The sequence below is a fragment of the Pogonomyrmex barbatus genome, unplaced genomic scaffold (assembly GCF_055798465.1).
Source record: "Pogonomyrmex barbatus isolate J1 unplaced genomic scaffold, ASM5579846v1 scaffold17, whole genome shotgun sequence".
NCBI classification, from domain to species: domain Eukaryota; kingdom Metazoa; phylum Arthropoda; class Insecta; order Hymenoptera; family Formicidae; genus Pogonomyrmex; species Pogonomyrmex barbatus.
Window position 1 is genome coordinate 5330110 of NW_028297113.1, and position 18730 is coordinate 5348839.

Genomic DNA, 18730 nt, shown 5'->3' on the forward strand with positions numbered 1-18730 from the left:
TTTTGTTCTCATGTAAACCGCATAGGTCGCAGTTCTGTAAATCCTGTGGATTGTGAAGTTTCCACGGTCATGTGTGCGAAAAGTTTTCACACGTCAAGAAAAAGCATCGACGGCGACGAGGCGCGTCGCCGGGCTATTTACTCCCTTATTTATTATTTTTGCGCGGACCATCACCACCTATCGCCCCTGCCCCCCTGCCCCCCTGCCTCCCTCACTCCCTTCCCATCTCTCTTTCTATCTCCCCACCCGATACACGTGAAACTTTCCCGGAGGATTCCCCATGGGATCGGTGTCCGTTTCCACCGCGAAGTTGCGCCCCTGGGGGTGGCAACGGCAGTTCGGTAACTCAGAGAAGGGAAGGCGAAGGGTGTTCTCGGGAGGAAGGATAGACAGATCGACACGATGGCATCGAGAAACTTACGGAGTTACAACGTCGATGAGGCGAATTGGCGGGGCTAGTTAACGATAATACTGACTTCGCTCGACGTCGCCCTCGATGCTTCCGCGACGGAATTGAAAGACGCCGAGAGGAGAAGACAATAACGCCTTACGCCGTAGATTCGCCGAGCACGTGCGCGTATTTCAAATCCAATGTCGCCGTGTGTCCTGCTCGCCGGATTTTGCGGAGACGTTTTTCAGATTAGCCGTGCCGGAGACGAGCGAATCCGTAATAAGAAATATTTAAAAGGAGACAGGTTAATCGTCGACTCGAATACAATAATAATACACGTGACGTAAGCCGGCGCGCGTACGAGCGAGCGTACAATGTCGCGACGACTGAATTCCGTTAATTGATTCGCCGGTTGAATCCGCGTGCTAATTAATTCGCCGACAAATTTCACTCGGTACGACCGTGCGGCCCCGAATTGCGCAGTGAGTTAACTAGTTCCGATGATGACCGACGGCACACGATGACACGCGCAAGTTGCAAGTAGTATGCATCACGACTGTGCATGTGTCACGTGGGAGACGAGGGGGATGGTCGGCGGAGCGGCGGCGGGACGCACCGTCGCGCTGGCTCGCGCCCGAGGGATCGTTCATAAATTATGATTACGCATTAATTATAACGGAGTTTGCGGACGCGAGTGTTTAGATTGACTTGACGGCGAAATGGCCGTGACATCCCACCCGTTCTCGCACGATCGCGCCACGCGTTCTCGGATGTTGTCCGGACGGTCGGGCAAGGAGGCTGTTACAAGGGACTGCTGGATATCGGCTTAATTTAATCGACTAACCCGCATAAATAACACACTGTCGGAGCTAAGCTGACCGCGCGATTAACGACCGTTGTATCGACATCGACAGGATTCCCGTTTCATGGCTGCCATCTTCGACTAACACCTCGAGGCATCGAAATCACCGTCATCGACGAGACGTATTCTTGTTTCTCTTCGTGGAAACGAGACGTTTGGCGATTTTAATGGAATTAAAATCCTCGTCGCTTTTATAACAATAATTAATTTTGATGACGACTAAATGAGACTCGACGTCGCTTCGAAACTTTTTACTTTTAGATACTTACGTCGCCGATAGGAGAAGAAAAAGAAAGCGAGCGTTAGTAAAAAAAAAAAAAGATCGAAAGAGAGTTAGTTGAAGAGCGAGAATAGCGTACTGGTTCATGCAGCCACTTTTGGGGTTTCGTGAAGCGAGAAAGAAGTGAAGCGAGAAGTATGACACAGACCTCAGAAGTGTTGGCGACATCATTTGTTGGGCTACTGACCGCGTTGTTGGAGTGCGTTTGATCCGTCTTGAGTTCACGATGATTGCTGAACTGCACGTAGACCGCTCTGCCTCTGAGTTGGGCCACGCCGGAAGCATAGTAGGTCACCATGGTCGCCGCAGCGTTCTCGTCCGCCATTTCAAGAAATGCCTGCAACAGTAAAAGAGGATTCAGATCAATATCCAGAAATCATTCGACAGAAAATATTTGAAATAAATGTATACAAAAATGAGACATTTAAATAAATATATTATTTTTCACTACGACATAGTTGTTGATTTTGTAGCTTAATTTTTTCCGACGTAAAACAGTAACTTTAAAATGTACCTCTCAGTTGCGTCTTTTAGTTTAAAACATTTAAATAGGTTAAGTTAAATAAGGTTAAGTATTTATTAGTTTATTTTAATGAAATTAATAAATTTAGGTTTGACGTGTAATACGCTTCTACTACTACTTAAGATATAACGGCACATACGCTTTGTAGTCTTCCTAAGCCGAATATCTTAGCAGTTTGAGATAAAAGGGGATGTGCAACTGTCCAAGTTTGTATAGTTATTTTAATCCGAAACCGATCTCGGGGAGTTATGTTGAGATTCTTTTCTGATTTATGCGCAGAAAGGTAAAACATGCAGGAAGCATTTCAGGAACGGAAAGCATTTTTATATTTACCTTGGAGCGCAAGTCGTAATGGAATATCTGAAACTCGCGTACGAGTAAACATGCTCGGAACAGACGGCAAAATTCAAGGAAACGAAACAGGAAAGGGGATGAGCTCCGGGCAAACTTGTACGTACAAGAATTTCGTTTTAATTAACGTCGTTGCGTGGCGAGATAGCAATTGCTTCTACAAAAATGCTTTTTTTTCCCTCTCATTTCGATATTTTATTCTTTCGAGTTTGCTTTAATAAACATACTTCCACGAAACAGTTTTTATCGTCTATAATACGCATTGTAATAATTTATATTGTAATTTCGTCGGAAAATAAAAGTAAATCGTATAACAGAGGAAGAAAAGCGCGTCTTCCCCTTGAGACCCCGAGTAGATTTCGCTTTGAATCCTTTCTCCTTTGAGTGTTCATGAAATTAATAATCCCGTATTTCTAAATCGTCCTCGTGCACAACTCGGCGTAAAGGAAAATTCCCCGAAGACTCGGATCGCGAAGTCGCATCCACGACAGTCAAGTGGTACGTTTATCGAGGAAAACTTAATAAAAAGCATTACCCGTACCGCGCCGCGTTCTCCAACCGTTTTATTATCGCGGTCGACGGGTCGGGGAGTAAATAAAGACACGGAAAGAACGAGGAGGGAAAAAAGGGGCGCGATTTCGCTGAGACAGAAATCGAGCCTGAATATAGAGAAAATTGATTTGCCCCCGGGAGGAGAAACGGGAGTAGAGAGAAAACAGCGACAAGATTAATAAAAACGTCGCGTAATCGTCTCGAAGAGGCGAGGAGCTTTCGCGACAACTGCATTTCCGAGCATCTCGTAATATGTATAAGCGGCGGATAAGCAAGGGAATAAAAAGCGCGGGGAAGGGGGGGGAGAGGGGGAAGGAGAGGAATGTTTATGTGCGGGGATCGCGGTTATATTCGCCGCATATCTACGAGAGTCTTCTTTGTCGCTGTCCTCTCCGTTTTCCGCACGGTCCATTTTCAATTCAATATCGATTCGCCATTCGCAATGCTCGCTGTTTCCCCCGCGATTCTTCGAGAGCGTTTTACCTTCCTTCCGTCTTTTCGCATCGATATCGGTATTACTTAAAGCCTCGTCGCGTCTCCTCGTCATAATCGGGAGAAGAGAGACGCGACGAGTATTGAATCGCGAATAATTCCTTATGTACAAAAGTCCGTTGCCTCGATTGTGAGAATCTCGGTGAGTCAGCCGGATCTTGGTCGTTGTGTCGTATTCTATGCAAATTGAGCATTGCGAAAAGTACTGCAGGGCACGTCTTATTACGCGTTTAACTTGATAACTTTCCTTGAAATTTTATTATCTTATCCGTGAAAGTATAAAAAGTAATCTGTATTTCGTAACGTATCTTTTTAGAACAGAAACTGTCTTAAAGCTTTTGAGCGCGCTTCGGAGAAAACTTGATATCGAAAAATGCAATTTTATCCAGAAATAAAATATCTCTCTCCGTTGTTGTATATTTTACGTTATCTAAATTGATATAAGTTTTCTCTGCTGAATTATATTACCGAGTGCACATTATCGATTGTATAATTCTCGGAATATTTAGTTTACTTTTGATAAATATATATCCGTCGTATCTGAATATTTTAAGGAATTTTCTTTTGATATATATATATATATATATTCCAATTATATATACAATAAAGGAAAATTAGTGAAGGAGAATAGAGAAAGATAACAATTTAATACGTTGTACCTCAGAAAACTTATGAAGTTACAATCTCATGATAATATTAGAGAATAAAATAAATATACGCACGTTATGTAAATATACATGTTACTTTTAATTTCAGGTAGAGATTAGATCAAACACAAAGTAGATATCGGAATTTTCGAAGAAACTTGTGATTTATCCATGGCAGATAATGCACAAGTCTCACAAATATAACAATCTATTTATTATTAGATAAGAATTATTATAACGTTGAGAGAGAGAGAGAGAGAGAGAGAGAGAGAGAGAGAGAGAGAATTATTATTTTGCAGAATTATTATTTTGAAATTTATCCTACATATGCATTCTGAATCTGTGCCCAAACACTTACGCTAATTACAGCGCATGTGACAGACGAATTAATTAATTGTGAAATGCACAAGTGAAACACTAAGCAAACAGTGGTATTACTTCACGCGGTATTTGTATTTACTTCAATGAACTATCCTTTGTATCCATACTATGATCTACAGTTGATATAATCTTTCCATTAGTGAGAAAGCAATTTGTTAATGTAGCAGATACACGATTATAATTTGTGACGCGTAAACAACATACGTATCTATGTACGTACCTCCATAAACAAATTATGACATGTTTACTTGAATGTATATGATTAAAATAAACATTTTAAGGACGCGCGTAATAAACGCATTTGTTTTTATCGAATATGAAGCATTGTGTGTTTAGCGGCTCATCTCGTTATATCCGTCCGTTTATATAGCAACAAAAATTATTTACATTATTTGTAAACGTACTAGTAGACGTAAAAATATTGGAATACTCCTTCTATCCGTATAGTGGTTCATTTTGCATCAGGGAACCGACCCAGTTTTTAGTTTGTGTATTATAGATTGAAAATATTTGCCGAACGAGCCATGAAAAATATTGGCAAAGCGGCGAGATTCGCTATTGATAGAACGTTAGAGGAAATAAAATTTCTCGCTAGTAAATTTTTTAAACGTAAGTAAGAAAAATTTATTTCGCTACATAAAGCGCGCAATTCTCGGGCCGCGATTATCATCAGGACTTTCCCAATTTCTGCTTTAAAAATTCACCGTGTGTTACTTCGTATACCTGCTATTACAAAGTTTTAGACAGTTTTTAGACAGACACGAAGGACGAATCGTAAATACGATCTCGTATCACCGAATCTGCTTGCAAATGATAAAATCCATAAGTGTCGTTTCGCAAACGTCAAATTAGTGCGCGCAATAAAAATGTTGAGAAACTTTGCGACTGCATCTCGGAGAGAGAGACGGGAGATCCGGGAGAGGAAAAAAAAATGTACGTACAGTTCGTCGAGGGAAATCAAGTTAGTTGGAACGAACGATCGTTCATTCGCATTTCGCGCGAGAGGTCGTCATCTCGTGTAGCGGCGATGCATCCTGCATCGAACGAACGAACGAACGAACGAACGAACGAACGAACGAACGAACGAACGAACGAACGAACGAACGAACGAACGAACGAACGAACGAACGAACGAACGAACGAACGAATGAACGGTCAGTAGGCACAAGTGCGAATAATATCGCGGCCGAACCGACCGACCCGGATTTAACGGCGTTAACTCCGTTTCCAGCGCTAATGATGCATAGAGCAGCGCAATTGGGTTTCCGTACGAATGGGACGAAATCCTACGCGCGGGATCCGCTGAATCCAGGATCGACCCTTATGTTGGCGAACGCGCAGCCGGCCGCACGATCACGTAGCTCGCTTTGCCGATCAAACGCCGCGATTTTCGGCACAATGATCCATTCAGACGCCTAACGAGGACGTGTGCGTGACGGCGGCGATCCCCCCCCCCCCCCCCCGATTCGTCGATCGCGCTTTAGAATAGCGAGACAGAGCGACGTAATGTATCGCGTTAATGGACATACGGAGAGGTACGTTTCGATTCGTATGGAAACATCGGACGAATTAATTTTAATTGACTTTAAAAGAGCGCGCAACACGCGGGACCGCGGGATCGGGATAACAATCGGCCGACAATCGTAGTTTAATGGGAGAAATTTACGGTAAAAAATTACCGAAAACTAGTTTTATAGATCGTTGAATGTACAGGCGTGCTCTATCGTGCGTGTTACGATTCGCGAGCGATTTGCGTACCCGTGTTTTTTCGTTTCGCACGGCGGATCGGATAAAAGACCCTGTTGCAAAACTACGTGCACGCGCGCGCACGTATGTATACGTGCGCGTCGATAATTATCGAGCAAACGGCACACCGTTATGGTCGGCCGCTGTATTTCACAAAAGCCGAGCATTTACGGGCGATTCTCCACGCCATGTATTTTTTTCTTCTCTCTCTCTCTCTATCTTTTTTATTTTATTTCTGCCGTACCAAACGCAAATAAGAGCATTCTTTGGCGACGGGGCTCGCGCGTATACGTTTCTCCCTGCTGAATGTTCCACGTTGTTTGCCGTTTTATCGTGACATTTCGAAAGCGTTTCGGATTTCATGGACTATCCGGGAAATGTTTTCCGCGACCATTTGCAACTCTCGCCGTCGACGCGTTCTCCGCGCTACCGTGTTGCATTTAATTATGATCGAGGGTGCCACACTCCTCGCACGAGCGCCGGATTTGAAGTCTATTAAATATAATCCGTTACGCGATGTCACGGCCACTATATCGCGATGTATTATTTTCGATTTTCACACTGAAGTTAAGACCCATCGATCATCCCGATCGAGCGGCCCGTGACAGTCATCGTACTTTGCTAGCCATGCGCGAGCGACTACTTGTGACTAATTATCATTCCAAAGATTTGTTTGACGAATAAGCAATGTTAGGTAAATAATCGAGGGAAAAAAATCAAGTTTTTCTAACGAAGCGAAAAGCTTTTAACGTGCACGAGAAACGCAAAGGACAAGCCGTTTTTGTAATCAATCGCGGGAACCCCGGAACGAGGGTGGCGCGGTGGTAATCGTGCAGGCGTTTCTACCATCGTAGGCAGAACCCCATTATAAGGGTGCCGGCTACATTTATAGTGCCGTACATCACCGAGAAAAGGCAGCCGGAGGACTTTATTATTTTGCGGTTACATTTATATATCGGTGGCTTGCAACAAAAGCGAGCAATGTCTTTCCTTGACTCGGGGATCAGGAAGGTCGGATGTTGGCGTATCTGTATCTATAACATTCCCTTTGTCCCATTCCTCTTCATGCTACGGAACACGATATCATTCTTTCTTCACGTGCTACCACAATGCGTACATTGTCTCGCTTCCTTTGATGCATAATAAGCTTTTGTTTCTGGCAATATGCGCACAATTATATTACTTCAATTTAAAATTACGATAATATAATTCACTTAACGTAACTCTACTATGTAACTCTACTAATAATTTTTAATAAGCAATTCGACACGCGTACTCCCTTCGGACCGTCATCTTTTCATCGGGGTCGGATTAGATGGACGGTATACAAACAACACGTTTTGCCTCGACCGAAATTCTATAATCCCTACGTCGTGACACACGACAGACCCCACGGGTTCCCTCCCCCCCCCCCATCGAGTATCCTCTCCGGCTCCCCCCGATCTTGATTTGGACGGGCCTCGCCCTTTGTGATCCCGGATTATCCGCAGTTCTCCTCCGGTTCGAGTCTAGCCAGGAGCTTCCTAGCATTTTGCCGTCGAGAAACCGCGGCGCTCGCTCAATGTTGGCTATAAAGCCGTTATTGGAATACTCGCGCCCTGCCATAAACATTCCCACCGACGTATTGCGCGTACACACGTATGTGTAGACCGCATTATGTGTCCGTGCGTGGCACGAGTCGCCCCGATGGATCGAAGAGGGTCGCCATCACTCGAAAAATCGACCCTTCAGAAAGCCACCCGTCCCTCCCCTTTTCTTTCGCGTCGTTCCACCTTGGTCATGAAGCTCCGCCAAAATTTATTCGCAACCGGTGAATAAGTCCGGTCGAGTTCGCGAATTCCCGCGGGTGCTTTCTTAGACGGCACATTTCGCAGACTTGGGAAGGATGGTTCCTTTGGAAAGTCCGATAATCTCGCGGTTTTCGGCGGCTACAGGACTTTGCTGCCTTAGTAGCTTTGAAATCTATCGTGTATTTTCACACAGAAAATATACGAATGTAAAAAAGAAGAAAAGAAATATAGATTTTTACATCTTCTACCAGACTATCGTGTTAATATTGTTAAGTTTGACTGATATAAAGCAAATATATTATAAACAATATATTAATTTGAAGTTTTATTATTCATAATTAAAAATAAAAAAAATCACGAGGAAAGTCGCCATCAAATTTTCGCTCAGAGAAGTTATTCGAGTTAGCCAACCAGTGGCAGAAAGAAACCACGATACTCCATAGAGATACGCAATTTGTCATGAGATTGTTATTAGAACGGATAGAAGCGGAACCTCGTTACCATTGACGGAGTTATAAGCGTTATAAGCCATCCGCTAAGTTTCTAGCGAGTCTCGGCGCAAAGAAGGACAGGGAAGGGGTTGCGGGACGAGAGGATTGGAGAACGAATGAGAGAGATGGGCGACGGCGGGATATGCTTCAGCGGGGAGAAGACGGAACACGGAGAGTTATTCCTGATTTAAATAAACTCCGCTACGTTCCTCGAATCTCGTCTTCCAACGACGGATTCGAACGGAGACTCGCGCGACGCCTGGAGGTGGTTGCTCCAGGCGATAGGGGGTGAGGACGCGCAGGGTGGAGAACATGAATGTAATTTATCTCCGCTATAAGAGACGCAAAACGGGTTTTCCTTCGGCTGAAACTACGTTTGAACTCGTCCACTGTCTTCTTCTACTACCTCAGTCGCTCGAGGAGGAAGCGAGAAGGGTAGAAATACGGAGGTTGGGATCAACTCGGGACCCGTGGAGGGTGGTTGTTAAGGGAGGTACGCCGCTCCGGTGAATCAAAGAAATATTATATCATTAATACAGACCCCAGGGTGCAATGGGGCCGTTGGGTGTCTGCGCGGAGCGCGCTACCATCCTCGAGCAGCCTCCTTCTGTCGATTTCCCAACTACCCGAGCGAGCCAACCCCTCCCCCGTCCCCCCTTCTCTACGCGAAAGCTCATCGTCTTTCTCTTCTCCAACTCTTTCCTTCTCACCCTTTCGCGCTCGTACCACCACCTACCCTTCGAGCCTTTCAGCCGCCGGGGGTACCTCAGGAATATATATCTTGATAATTTGACGCGCCTTATATACCGGGCGTAACTATTGTTTACGGCTTATAGGTTCGTTGGGATCGCGAATGCACGACTAAGTAAAGAATGCACGGTCGCGAGAGCCGGGCGTCTCGTGTGCGTGCGTGAAATTTTTACGATTCTTTCGACGCGGCTGCCGTCGTGGCGCGACCGATTTTTATGGGATCCATAAAAATATGCGTCCTGCGTATATCAATATTTCCCGACTGAAAATCGTTAACTTTCTCGTATCTACCTCCCCCCCTCTTCCTCTGCATATATATATATATATATATATATATATATATATCTGCGTGGCAGTATATTGTGTTCTCATCTCTGACATAAATCAAAAGTTTTATTATTAAATTCGATTTCAGAAATGTTGTTCCATTTCTTATCAGTTTGCACTGTTACGTAAAAGTAAGATGCTCCTGATAAAATTTTTACAAAATATATTTTTAACCGGTGAGCATCACGATAAGTTCATTAATAAGAAAATTATGCATTGCAGAATTAATTATGCTCTTAAATTAAATTCTTCTAAGAGGTTCCCTCTTTTACGTAAAATTATCTACACTCGCGAGGTTGATTCAAGTAATCTGCGGAAAATGATGCTAATACTACAGAGAAGTCTGCTTTCGAACGTTAAGACGTCGCATCTCTGACGATTTCGATTATTCAGAGTCGCTTTTATTTTTTTTCTAATCCTACGAGTGTCGCGAATATCACGAATATATTAACAGATACGCGAATCAGAGCAAAAAGCGTCGGAGTTCATTATTTAACGATGACACTGCGACTTTAATTCGGCCGTTTATCGCGTCTGCCAAAATATATGTTCCATCCGTGACGATGCTACATTTTCCCGTGTCAAGAGACGCGGGTTATCGATACACGGGACGTCTCGGAAGTGGCGCACTTTCTCTCCGAACTATAGATATTGAAAGCCAAACTCGTGGGATATCTACGGGACGTCTGATACATCCTATATAAAACCAATGTAAGGGATCCATCCTCTCATTCAACGGCGGCGTTTTTATCCCGCGAAATTGAAATCGGCGCATTGAAGGTAGCCCGAATCATGACTGGATGCCACGGATATACGTGACACAAAGCTTGTGAAAGTTCCCGGCGGACGTTCACGTTGTAAAAAGGTAATCGTGATGATCGGACTTTCGACGGAACAAACGACGTCGAAAGAGGGTCGCGCGAAACGTGTCATCCGGGCAAGACGGATGAAAGAGCCCTGAAAAATTAATCTTCGACTATTATACTTAAAGGTCGTAGCACTACTACGAAGGGTCAGTTTCGGTACCCGTGATAAATGGCGTATGTATTTTGTACTTAATGCAGAGCTTAAAATGAATATATTTTCGTGCATATCATATTCCCATAAATATATCTTAAATTTCTCATTTCTATCTCCTACAGCCATAAAAATCGATGTTAAAAATAATCTCTATAGAAATCAAACAACAACAATAGGGAGGTATCATACAGAAAAAAAAAAAAAAAAAAAAAAAAAAAAAAAAAAAAAAAAAAAGAGGGAAAGAGGGGCAATGTGACTCTCTCGGTCCCGCGATCGCGAGAGCAATGCAGGCGTCATTTATTTCCTTTTATAAAACCCGACATTTTTCCGACGAGATCGAGTGGAGCAATACCTTTTCTCTCGATTAGCTTTTCCCTTTTCCTCAAGCTCGCGCGCCGTGAACAAAAGCGGCACAACCATCGTGGAATAAACGTCAGTACACAAAATTCCATATAACAGCCTATTTTGGAGGTTAAAAAAAATAAAATAAAAGAGAGAGAGAGAGAGATGCGTTTTTCATTTCGCAAATATCCCGGCATATCGACGCCTATCAGTCTACGCGATGTGTGATTTACTTTCGTGTCGAATCTCGTTTATTCCTCCTCTTATCTCGCTCTTTCTTTCTTTTTTTTTTTTTCGACGGAACTCGATCGGCGGCCGATCGGCGCGTTGCGTCGCTCGAATATCCGATCGCTGGTCCGAAAAATTAATAAACGGCCTGATAAGCGGATTACCACGGCTCGAATTAAAGCTCGCGCGCGTCCCGTCGCTCGGCGTGCACGCACGCGAGCGGAATCGCGTGGCTCGCGTGTGCACAACGACAGTATCGTGATATCACGGAGTTCCGTTTCCCGACGAGGAAAAATAAGCGACGACAGAGCGTCAGGCGCGCCCGGCGTTATTACGACACGGCGAAATTTACTTTGGCGTAATTTAAAGTACGCCATATAATCTCCCGTCGCGGCGGACCGAGAGATCACCCACGTCGTTAGATAAAGCCTAGGGATTGCGAAGCAGCCCCGAAATTTCCCACGCGAGTAAGAAAATGTCGTTTTTCTCCCTTGCCCGGTGACGCGAACTTATTCGCGTTTCGCGAATCGGAAACCGGATCGGTCTATTGTAACTTTGAGATTGCCGGCGATTATGACAAATCAGGCGTAGGAGTTCTACGATTACGTGACGATCGCAAGAGCTGCCGAGAAATATATTCCTACTTCAAATAAAAGTAATGTATATGTATATGTAATCTACGTAATTGGCCATGTTTTGCCAATTAGACGATCAATAAAAATAACATAAGAATAAGAATCTTATTATGTATGCACGTATACGTCGAGGAGTTTCTTTATCAATCAAGTATCTTTCTGCTCTGGAAAATGTTATGTTAATCTCGTTAGTGATTATAAAGTTTGTTAATAATGATTCGAGGAAGACTTGTACTAAATATTACGTACATGTATTCACTACTACTGCTGCAGTTACTCAGACATTCTCTGATTTCGAATTTTCGCAGAAGTTCAGCAGGTACCATTAGCTAATAACAACAGCAAGATGAGATCTCGAGTTAGTTTCACACCCAGAAATAACACTCCCAAACAACATCTTGGTAGTCGTAATTATTTGCTTATCTGTCACCCTGTAAAAAGGGGTGGCACGAAAAGTTTTCCATCGGACGAAGGGGGAAAAAAATCTTAATGGCAAGCGGACGGTCCGTTGTTTATTTGTGGGTAACAAAAGAACAAAGAAAGAACAAAAGAGAAAGAAAAATAAAAGGAAACCCTCGGAGAAATTAAATTATGCGCTCAAGTAGTATCATACCCGAGGGACAGAAGGTCCTTCACACAAAACTATACTCGCCCTTAATGGCTGTTAATTAATTAACCGACCCTTCGATATTCAGCACAATTTATCTCATATCATAATTTAATCTTATGTATTTTAATCGATGATGAAATTAATAATAGGAAAGCTTCGAAAAGAATTTTCGAATTATAAGTCAACATGAAATGTCTGAACAATTTATGAGTGAAAAGAAAAAAGCATACGTCAAAAAATCAAGAGCGCGTTTCGTTTTCAACCCTCAGTCGCGGCACGAGGGTTACAAATGACAAGACTCGAGAATATTAGAGGGCGAGTCCGGCGATGCGCAGGGAGGAGGGCGAGAGGAAGGAATTTACGTGATATAGAGTGGTACGATCGGCTTTGCTCGACTTGTATGACTCTGTCGACGGCAAAGAGGAATGCTGCGAGACCTGGGGAAAAAGCGAGAGGTAAAGTGCGACGGGAATAGGGCGCGCAGAGACGAGGGTGGTAGGGTCACCACCCAGAGTTCCCACCAAAGGCTTTTCTGCGGCTTCGATCCCCATTGGCTCGCCAAAGACGGGCATTTCCCTCATCCCTCTTCGTTTCGGAGATATTCACCACCCTCGTCGTCGTACCTGTCCTCTCTTTCGCACACCAGAATTCCAACTTCAGCTCCTTTCCTCTCTCGCTTTTCTCCCCGCCAAATTCATCCGGACTTTTGCTTTGTTTACTTTCAAGGTTTCCTCATTTTTTATCGAGATGCTATTTAGATGACCCGCGCTGCTCAACAAAGCCCCTTCTTTGTGCGTTTCGATAATATATTCGGCCTACTCAGAATTAACAAGAGCAACTTTTACGGAATATTTTTTTTATGGAATACTTTTTGTATTAATCGCGACGAGGCTTCTTTCTTTCCTTTGTGTTTTTTTACGCGCCATTTTTAGACGTATATAATAAATTCAAATTATTAGTTTCTTTCAATAAATTTAAGATCAATAATGAATTTTATATAAAACTGTTTTTCTTGCGCAAAATTTATGATAAATATTTTGCATGCTTTCAAATTCTAAAAAGTAAATTTATTCATATATGTATAATTGTAGTGATCCCCGTTTATTGCGCGAAGATTATAGTATTAATTAAAATTTTAATATAACGACAATAATTAATATTTTCGATATTCACAAATCCGTAATCCATTGTTTTTCTATTCATAATATAGGAATTTGTTTTTCAATTTTGATTGAAAATTTATTTATTAAAATCCTTTTCCGCAACATTTCCATTAATTACCAATACCATATTTATTATAGGTCAGTTAGTATATGCACATTGTCAATTTTTCCTTTTACACACGTTACGGAGGAGCGTAAACAGTTTCTAATCCTCTTACTATATAATTATATATTTTTGATAGGTCAAAAGGTATACAGGAAATTATTTCGCGGAAAGAATAATAAATAAATTTTAACTATCAATTGTAAATAAGTAATCTTTGAAATTCTTTTCACATTCGTTGTAATTTCAATCAATTTTGATCAATATTCTTTTTCAAAAAAAAAAAAAAAAAAACCAAATAAAATTTAATTATTTGCACAATACATATTAGAAAATAGGAAAATGCAAATATATATAGAGCAGAAAGAAAATATTTTTATTTGCTTTTCTTTCATATTTAAAAGCAGAAGATTAATATTTCACATTTACTCACGTGTAATATTTATATAGTTAAAACTTAAGAGAAATACTATGAGCAGCATAATAAAAATTTAAATATTCGTCGACAATATTGAATAAAATAAAACGGTCCATAAAAAAGATATGAGTAAAGTGAAATGTTCTAACATCGCTATGAGTAAAATGACGCTTAAGTGCGGCCGCAGGCGGATCCGAGGACCGAACGTTTAAAAACTTGGCCCGTAAAGAAGAGGGCTATCTCCCTCGTCCGAGAACTGATCACATTTGTGAAGCAGTCGCTGAAGGTCTGAGGTTGTCGTCATTAGCGAACGAGGAGCCCTAAAGTTCGTGGGAGTCGGTCGAAAAAGCGGGATCCCGCACCCGGATGCAAAGCACTCGAGCGACCCTCAAACGAGAGAGGCGACTAAATACCATCTTAGATTAGTCAAAATGTCCACGAAATTTTCGAAAATTTCCAAGAGCATTTTCCTCTAATAAGAGACTTTACGAGAGGTTGTCCTCTCCTGTCATCATATTTTCCCAACTTCTTTGAAGTCGAATAAAGACGCAATTTAAAACTCCGCAGTGTCTAAAAACTCGAAAAAAGAAAGAGAGAGAGAGAGAGAGAGAGAGAGAGAGAGAGAGAGAGGGAAAAATCACGATGCGTCGGAGCAGAACGCGAGGATATTCGGCGCATTTTTTAAAGCAGGATAATAAAAAGCGACCGTATCCGTGATAGCATTCTCAACGGAAAATGTTTTAGCCCGCGGGGATAACAACGGTGATATACAAAAATATACATGCACCGCATCCCAAAGTGGTTTAATAACTCGCCTCTGGTTCGCGCGGGCGCGGCCGCGGCGTAATATTTCGACGAATTTCGCGAGAGCCGCGTTCTCGAATTTGCCGTGTATTTAATGCGGGCGGCTTAACGCGCTGCAAACCAACGGAAGCCGCGAAAAGCGGGATCGGTTATTTCCCCTCGATCAGCTGCAGCTTTCCCATCGTCGCGCGTATGTAGAGCGCGCGAGACAGTCCGCTAATGAATCGAAAATTTCGGCGCAACTCGCCGAAAGCGCGCGCATAATTATTCGGTCGGTGCATCTGTAATCCGTCGGCTATTCAGACGTTTCATTATTATTGCCGTGGAAAGGGAGGGGACGGGGGAGAGAGGAGGCTGACAGGAGAGCGATATTTATTTGCAGGTGATCTCTCTAATGCACCGGAAAATCGAAATGCCGCAAGGAACCTCCGGCGTCACTGATAATTGGCGAGAGCCAATTTTGCGTTTTTATCGCGCCGGGATGCATCGTTTTTTAATAATCTGCGGAATAATCGTAATTATCCCCGGAACAATACCTCCGTTATTTCAGCGGCAGATAAATCTTGCCGTCGCGTGAAATTGCAGTTTCACGCTTCGCTCATCTAAATCGGTCACGATGCGCCTTCTCACAATGCCGAAGGGAAACATATGGAAGAGAAGGAGAAATCTCGATTAAAAAAATTCAAAAAAATACAAAAACAAAAACATATATAAAAATAGTCGAATAGCAGGAGAACGTGTGTATTTATCATAGAGCGAGCGAGAAGAGTCGCGTATAATCTGACAGGAACTTGTCTCGTGGGAAGGAAGATAGCTGTATTACACAATAGTGAAATATTGTCGCCAAGAACTCGTCGGTTGAGAGAACTCGTCTCCTTTGGTTTAATTCTCGGGGGGGCGGTCTTCTCGACGGTTCGCCTCCGGGATTACCGAGGTGAGAAACAAAGGTGCGACATCGAAACGCGCGGGTGTTGATGCGAACGTTGACGAGCGTACGTCCCGTTCGGCAAGTTCTGTTAAATGGAGTGCATCCTTGCGTGTTACGCACACACTGTTTTGTGGCCGTTACGCAGAAAATCCGTTAACGAGCGACGCTCGTTCGTTTATACAACAAGCGAACGAGCTCAAAAATTAACCTTTGTCGCTCACTTCACGCGTGTCTCTCGGATTTTCCCGCGTGTTTATCCCTCACGCTTATCGCGTCGCAAAAACAAAACTATCCCGTTATTATACATCGTGCTGTTTTCGTCTCCGACGTTTGTCCGTCGACGTTGGTCCATCGTGTTTTGTCGAATCTTTCGTCATTTTGCGGAATGGACCGCCGGGATTCGGCTGATAAAAAAAAAAAAAAAAGTTTCACGTTTCTCTCCTTTCTCGCTTTTGCGGGTTTCGTTCGGTCAGAATGGAAGAGGGCAGAGAACGAACGCGAACAATAGGAGGTCGTTATTGATGGAACGAAGCAATCCGTAGCGGAGCGTTTGATCCCGAATGCAGGTTGCGCTAATGGTGCTAATGATCATCGTATTCGTCATGTCGGTACAATAAAGCAGCTCGGTCCCGGCTCGTTTTTCCCTCTTTTTGCAATGCGGGAAATGCGGCGATCGCTGGTGGAGAGCAACGAGTTGATGTGTGCGTTACCATTCGGTGCGGTATCACTGACGAACAAAGCATGTAAAATCGTATTACACCGCGGGAAAGCTTTAATAAGCGATGCGGTGTTATCGGATAATACGATTTATGAAATCTAATAGTCGTAACAAAATGATCGAATTACAGTCCACGCGCGCGCGCGCGCGCGCGCGCGCGCGCGTGTGTGTGTGTGTGTGTGTGTGTGTGTGTGTGTGTAAAACGTGTATAACGTTCTGTAATCATATTGACGATTCGAGTTTTTTGAGACAAAGAGAAGGAAGAGTCTCGAAATCGCGACGAGAAGAAATTAACGAGCTCAAAAAGCGCGCACGCGTTCAACACTTACACTCAGACCGGGGATTTAATCGAATTTACGTTACGTTTGAATGCAGTTTCTGAAATATCATTCGATCGGCTCGGAGCTCGCGTGCATACCGTATCACTTTGACGTGAGTGATATTAAAGTCTCATTGTTGAAATACGGAAAAACAGCGTGGGCCGTGAACAGCGTGAGAACTCGAAGCTCAGCTCGATCGGGATCGCTGGAAATAGCCGGCTAACATGGGTTAATCGGATCCCATCCTGTTTGCGATTGGATTAAAGTAATTCGCTTAATACCGGGGCCGGGTATAACCCCGGCATTGATCCTGTCGCTTAACCGAGTTACCTTCCACGATGTCGAGACGACGAATTTGTCATTCGCCCGACCGTACGACGCTCTCGGCACGCCGCGCTCGCTCGTGCGTGCAAATTCGTTTTCGAAAGGGACTTTATCTCGGCACGCAAAACTAGCGCCCCGCGAAATTTTACATTTTACATTTTTATCTTCTCACTTTGCGTATGCAGTGACGATAGATTAATGCAATCTGAAACGCGCGGTAACGCTGTAAAAAAAATTAGTCTTCCACAGGGCGTCACATATCAACATTGGAACGGCGCGAAAGCGACAAAAGTTCAACAACTCGAGTCTCGCAAACAAGTTTTCGCAAACTTTATTCGCGGCGCGTCTATCGCGACACTATCGAATCCGGATAACCGCATTATTACGACTAACACAAAAAAAAAGCCGATTTCAGCGAGCGCTCAGTGGAGCTTCCTCCCGGTTTAACTCCCGCGGAAACATCCACGAACGATCCGCGCCGAGATCGGGAGGAGTCAATCTCGGGATTAACTTTTCAATTTTCCCTCCCAACTTTGCGAGGACGTAGACTCCCCGTGTGCGTAGGTATATGTGAACGTACGTGCCTGTGTCGTGCAAGCGGGAAAGAGAGAGAAAGAGAAGAAGTGAGAGAGAGAGAGAGAGAGAGCGTCGCTCAATTTCCTCGCTGACGAGCCAGGCGACTACCTGTAGACGGCTCGATTTATCACGGCCTATAATTGAACGGAAGCAATTTATTAATCGGTCTTGCGCGTCCAAGCAAATCGACCGTATCGCGCCGGACAGAGCGAGGATGCTTCTTCTATTTTGAGCGTTTAGCTGCCTCCAAAAACATTCGATGTACCTCCACGCGTTTAGCGGAGGGAGCCTTTAGGACAGCGGCGGGGAGTTTGAAGCGAAAAATGTAACGTAAAAGAAGAAAATTTAAAAATTATGGACGAACAAGTTCTTAATTAGCCGAATAAATTCGAATTCTCGAAGCAATTTTGCGTCAGTTTTTCTTTTCTTCAGATCATTAATTCCGCTCCCATCTTGAGTAATTAATTTCCCTAAGTCTCCGAGGTGCTTCTTCACGGCGGCACGTAGCCAACAAATTTCCAGTTTGAAAATTTGAGACTGAAGTTTCAGTTGTATCCGACTGGATGCATCGCGTCATATTTCCACGCCGTTTTTCTTATTTCGCTCCACTATTTACCACGACAACGTAGTTACGACGAGTATTTTTCAACGTCCGTTGGTGATATTTTTATCAAGCGCTTTAAATGTAAGTGAGACGCACAATAGCGACTGCTCTTCAGGATAATTATCCTAATATGTATCGTTTTACTCAAAGTTTACGTTTAAAAAAAAAAAAAATAATTTGCGAAATTAATTGCTGTAATTACTTTGGATCATGCGATTACCCCTAAAAAATATTCGCCATACTTTTCTCTTTTTCCCACGAGAGAGAAACTAAAGACAAACTTACATTAATTCTCAATTACTGCGTGCAGTACTTATCGCAATTATCCTAATTCACAGATGTAAAGCGCATCGT

The 18730-nt window shown here is 43.3% G+C and overlaps 1 protein-coding gene across 14 annotated transcripts in view; it reads right to left on the bottom strand.

The window, feature by feature from the left end:
* The window catches only part of heph (polypyrimidine tract-binding protein 1 heph), a 366198-nt gene that overhangs the window by 65050 nt on the left and 282418 nt on the right, over positions 1–18730 (bottom strand). For all 14 annotated transcript variants that reach the window (XM_011646796.3, XM_089074312.1, XM_089074317.1 and 11 more), the window contains one exon: positions 1682–1870. In XM_011646796.3, the coding sequence (XP_011645098.1) occupies positions 1682–1870 (189 nt within the window). The remainder of the gene's footprint in view (positions 1–1681; positions 1871–18730) is intronic.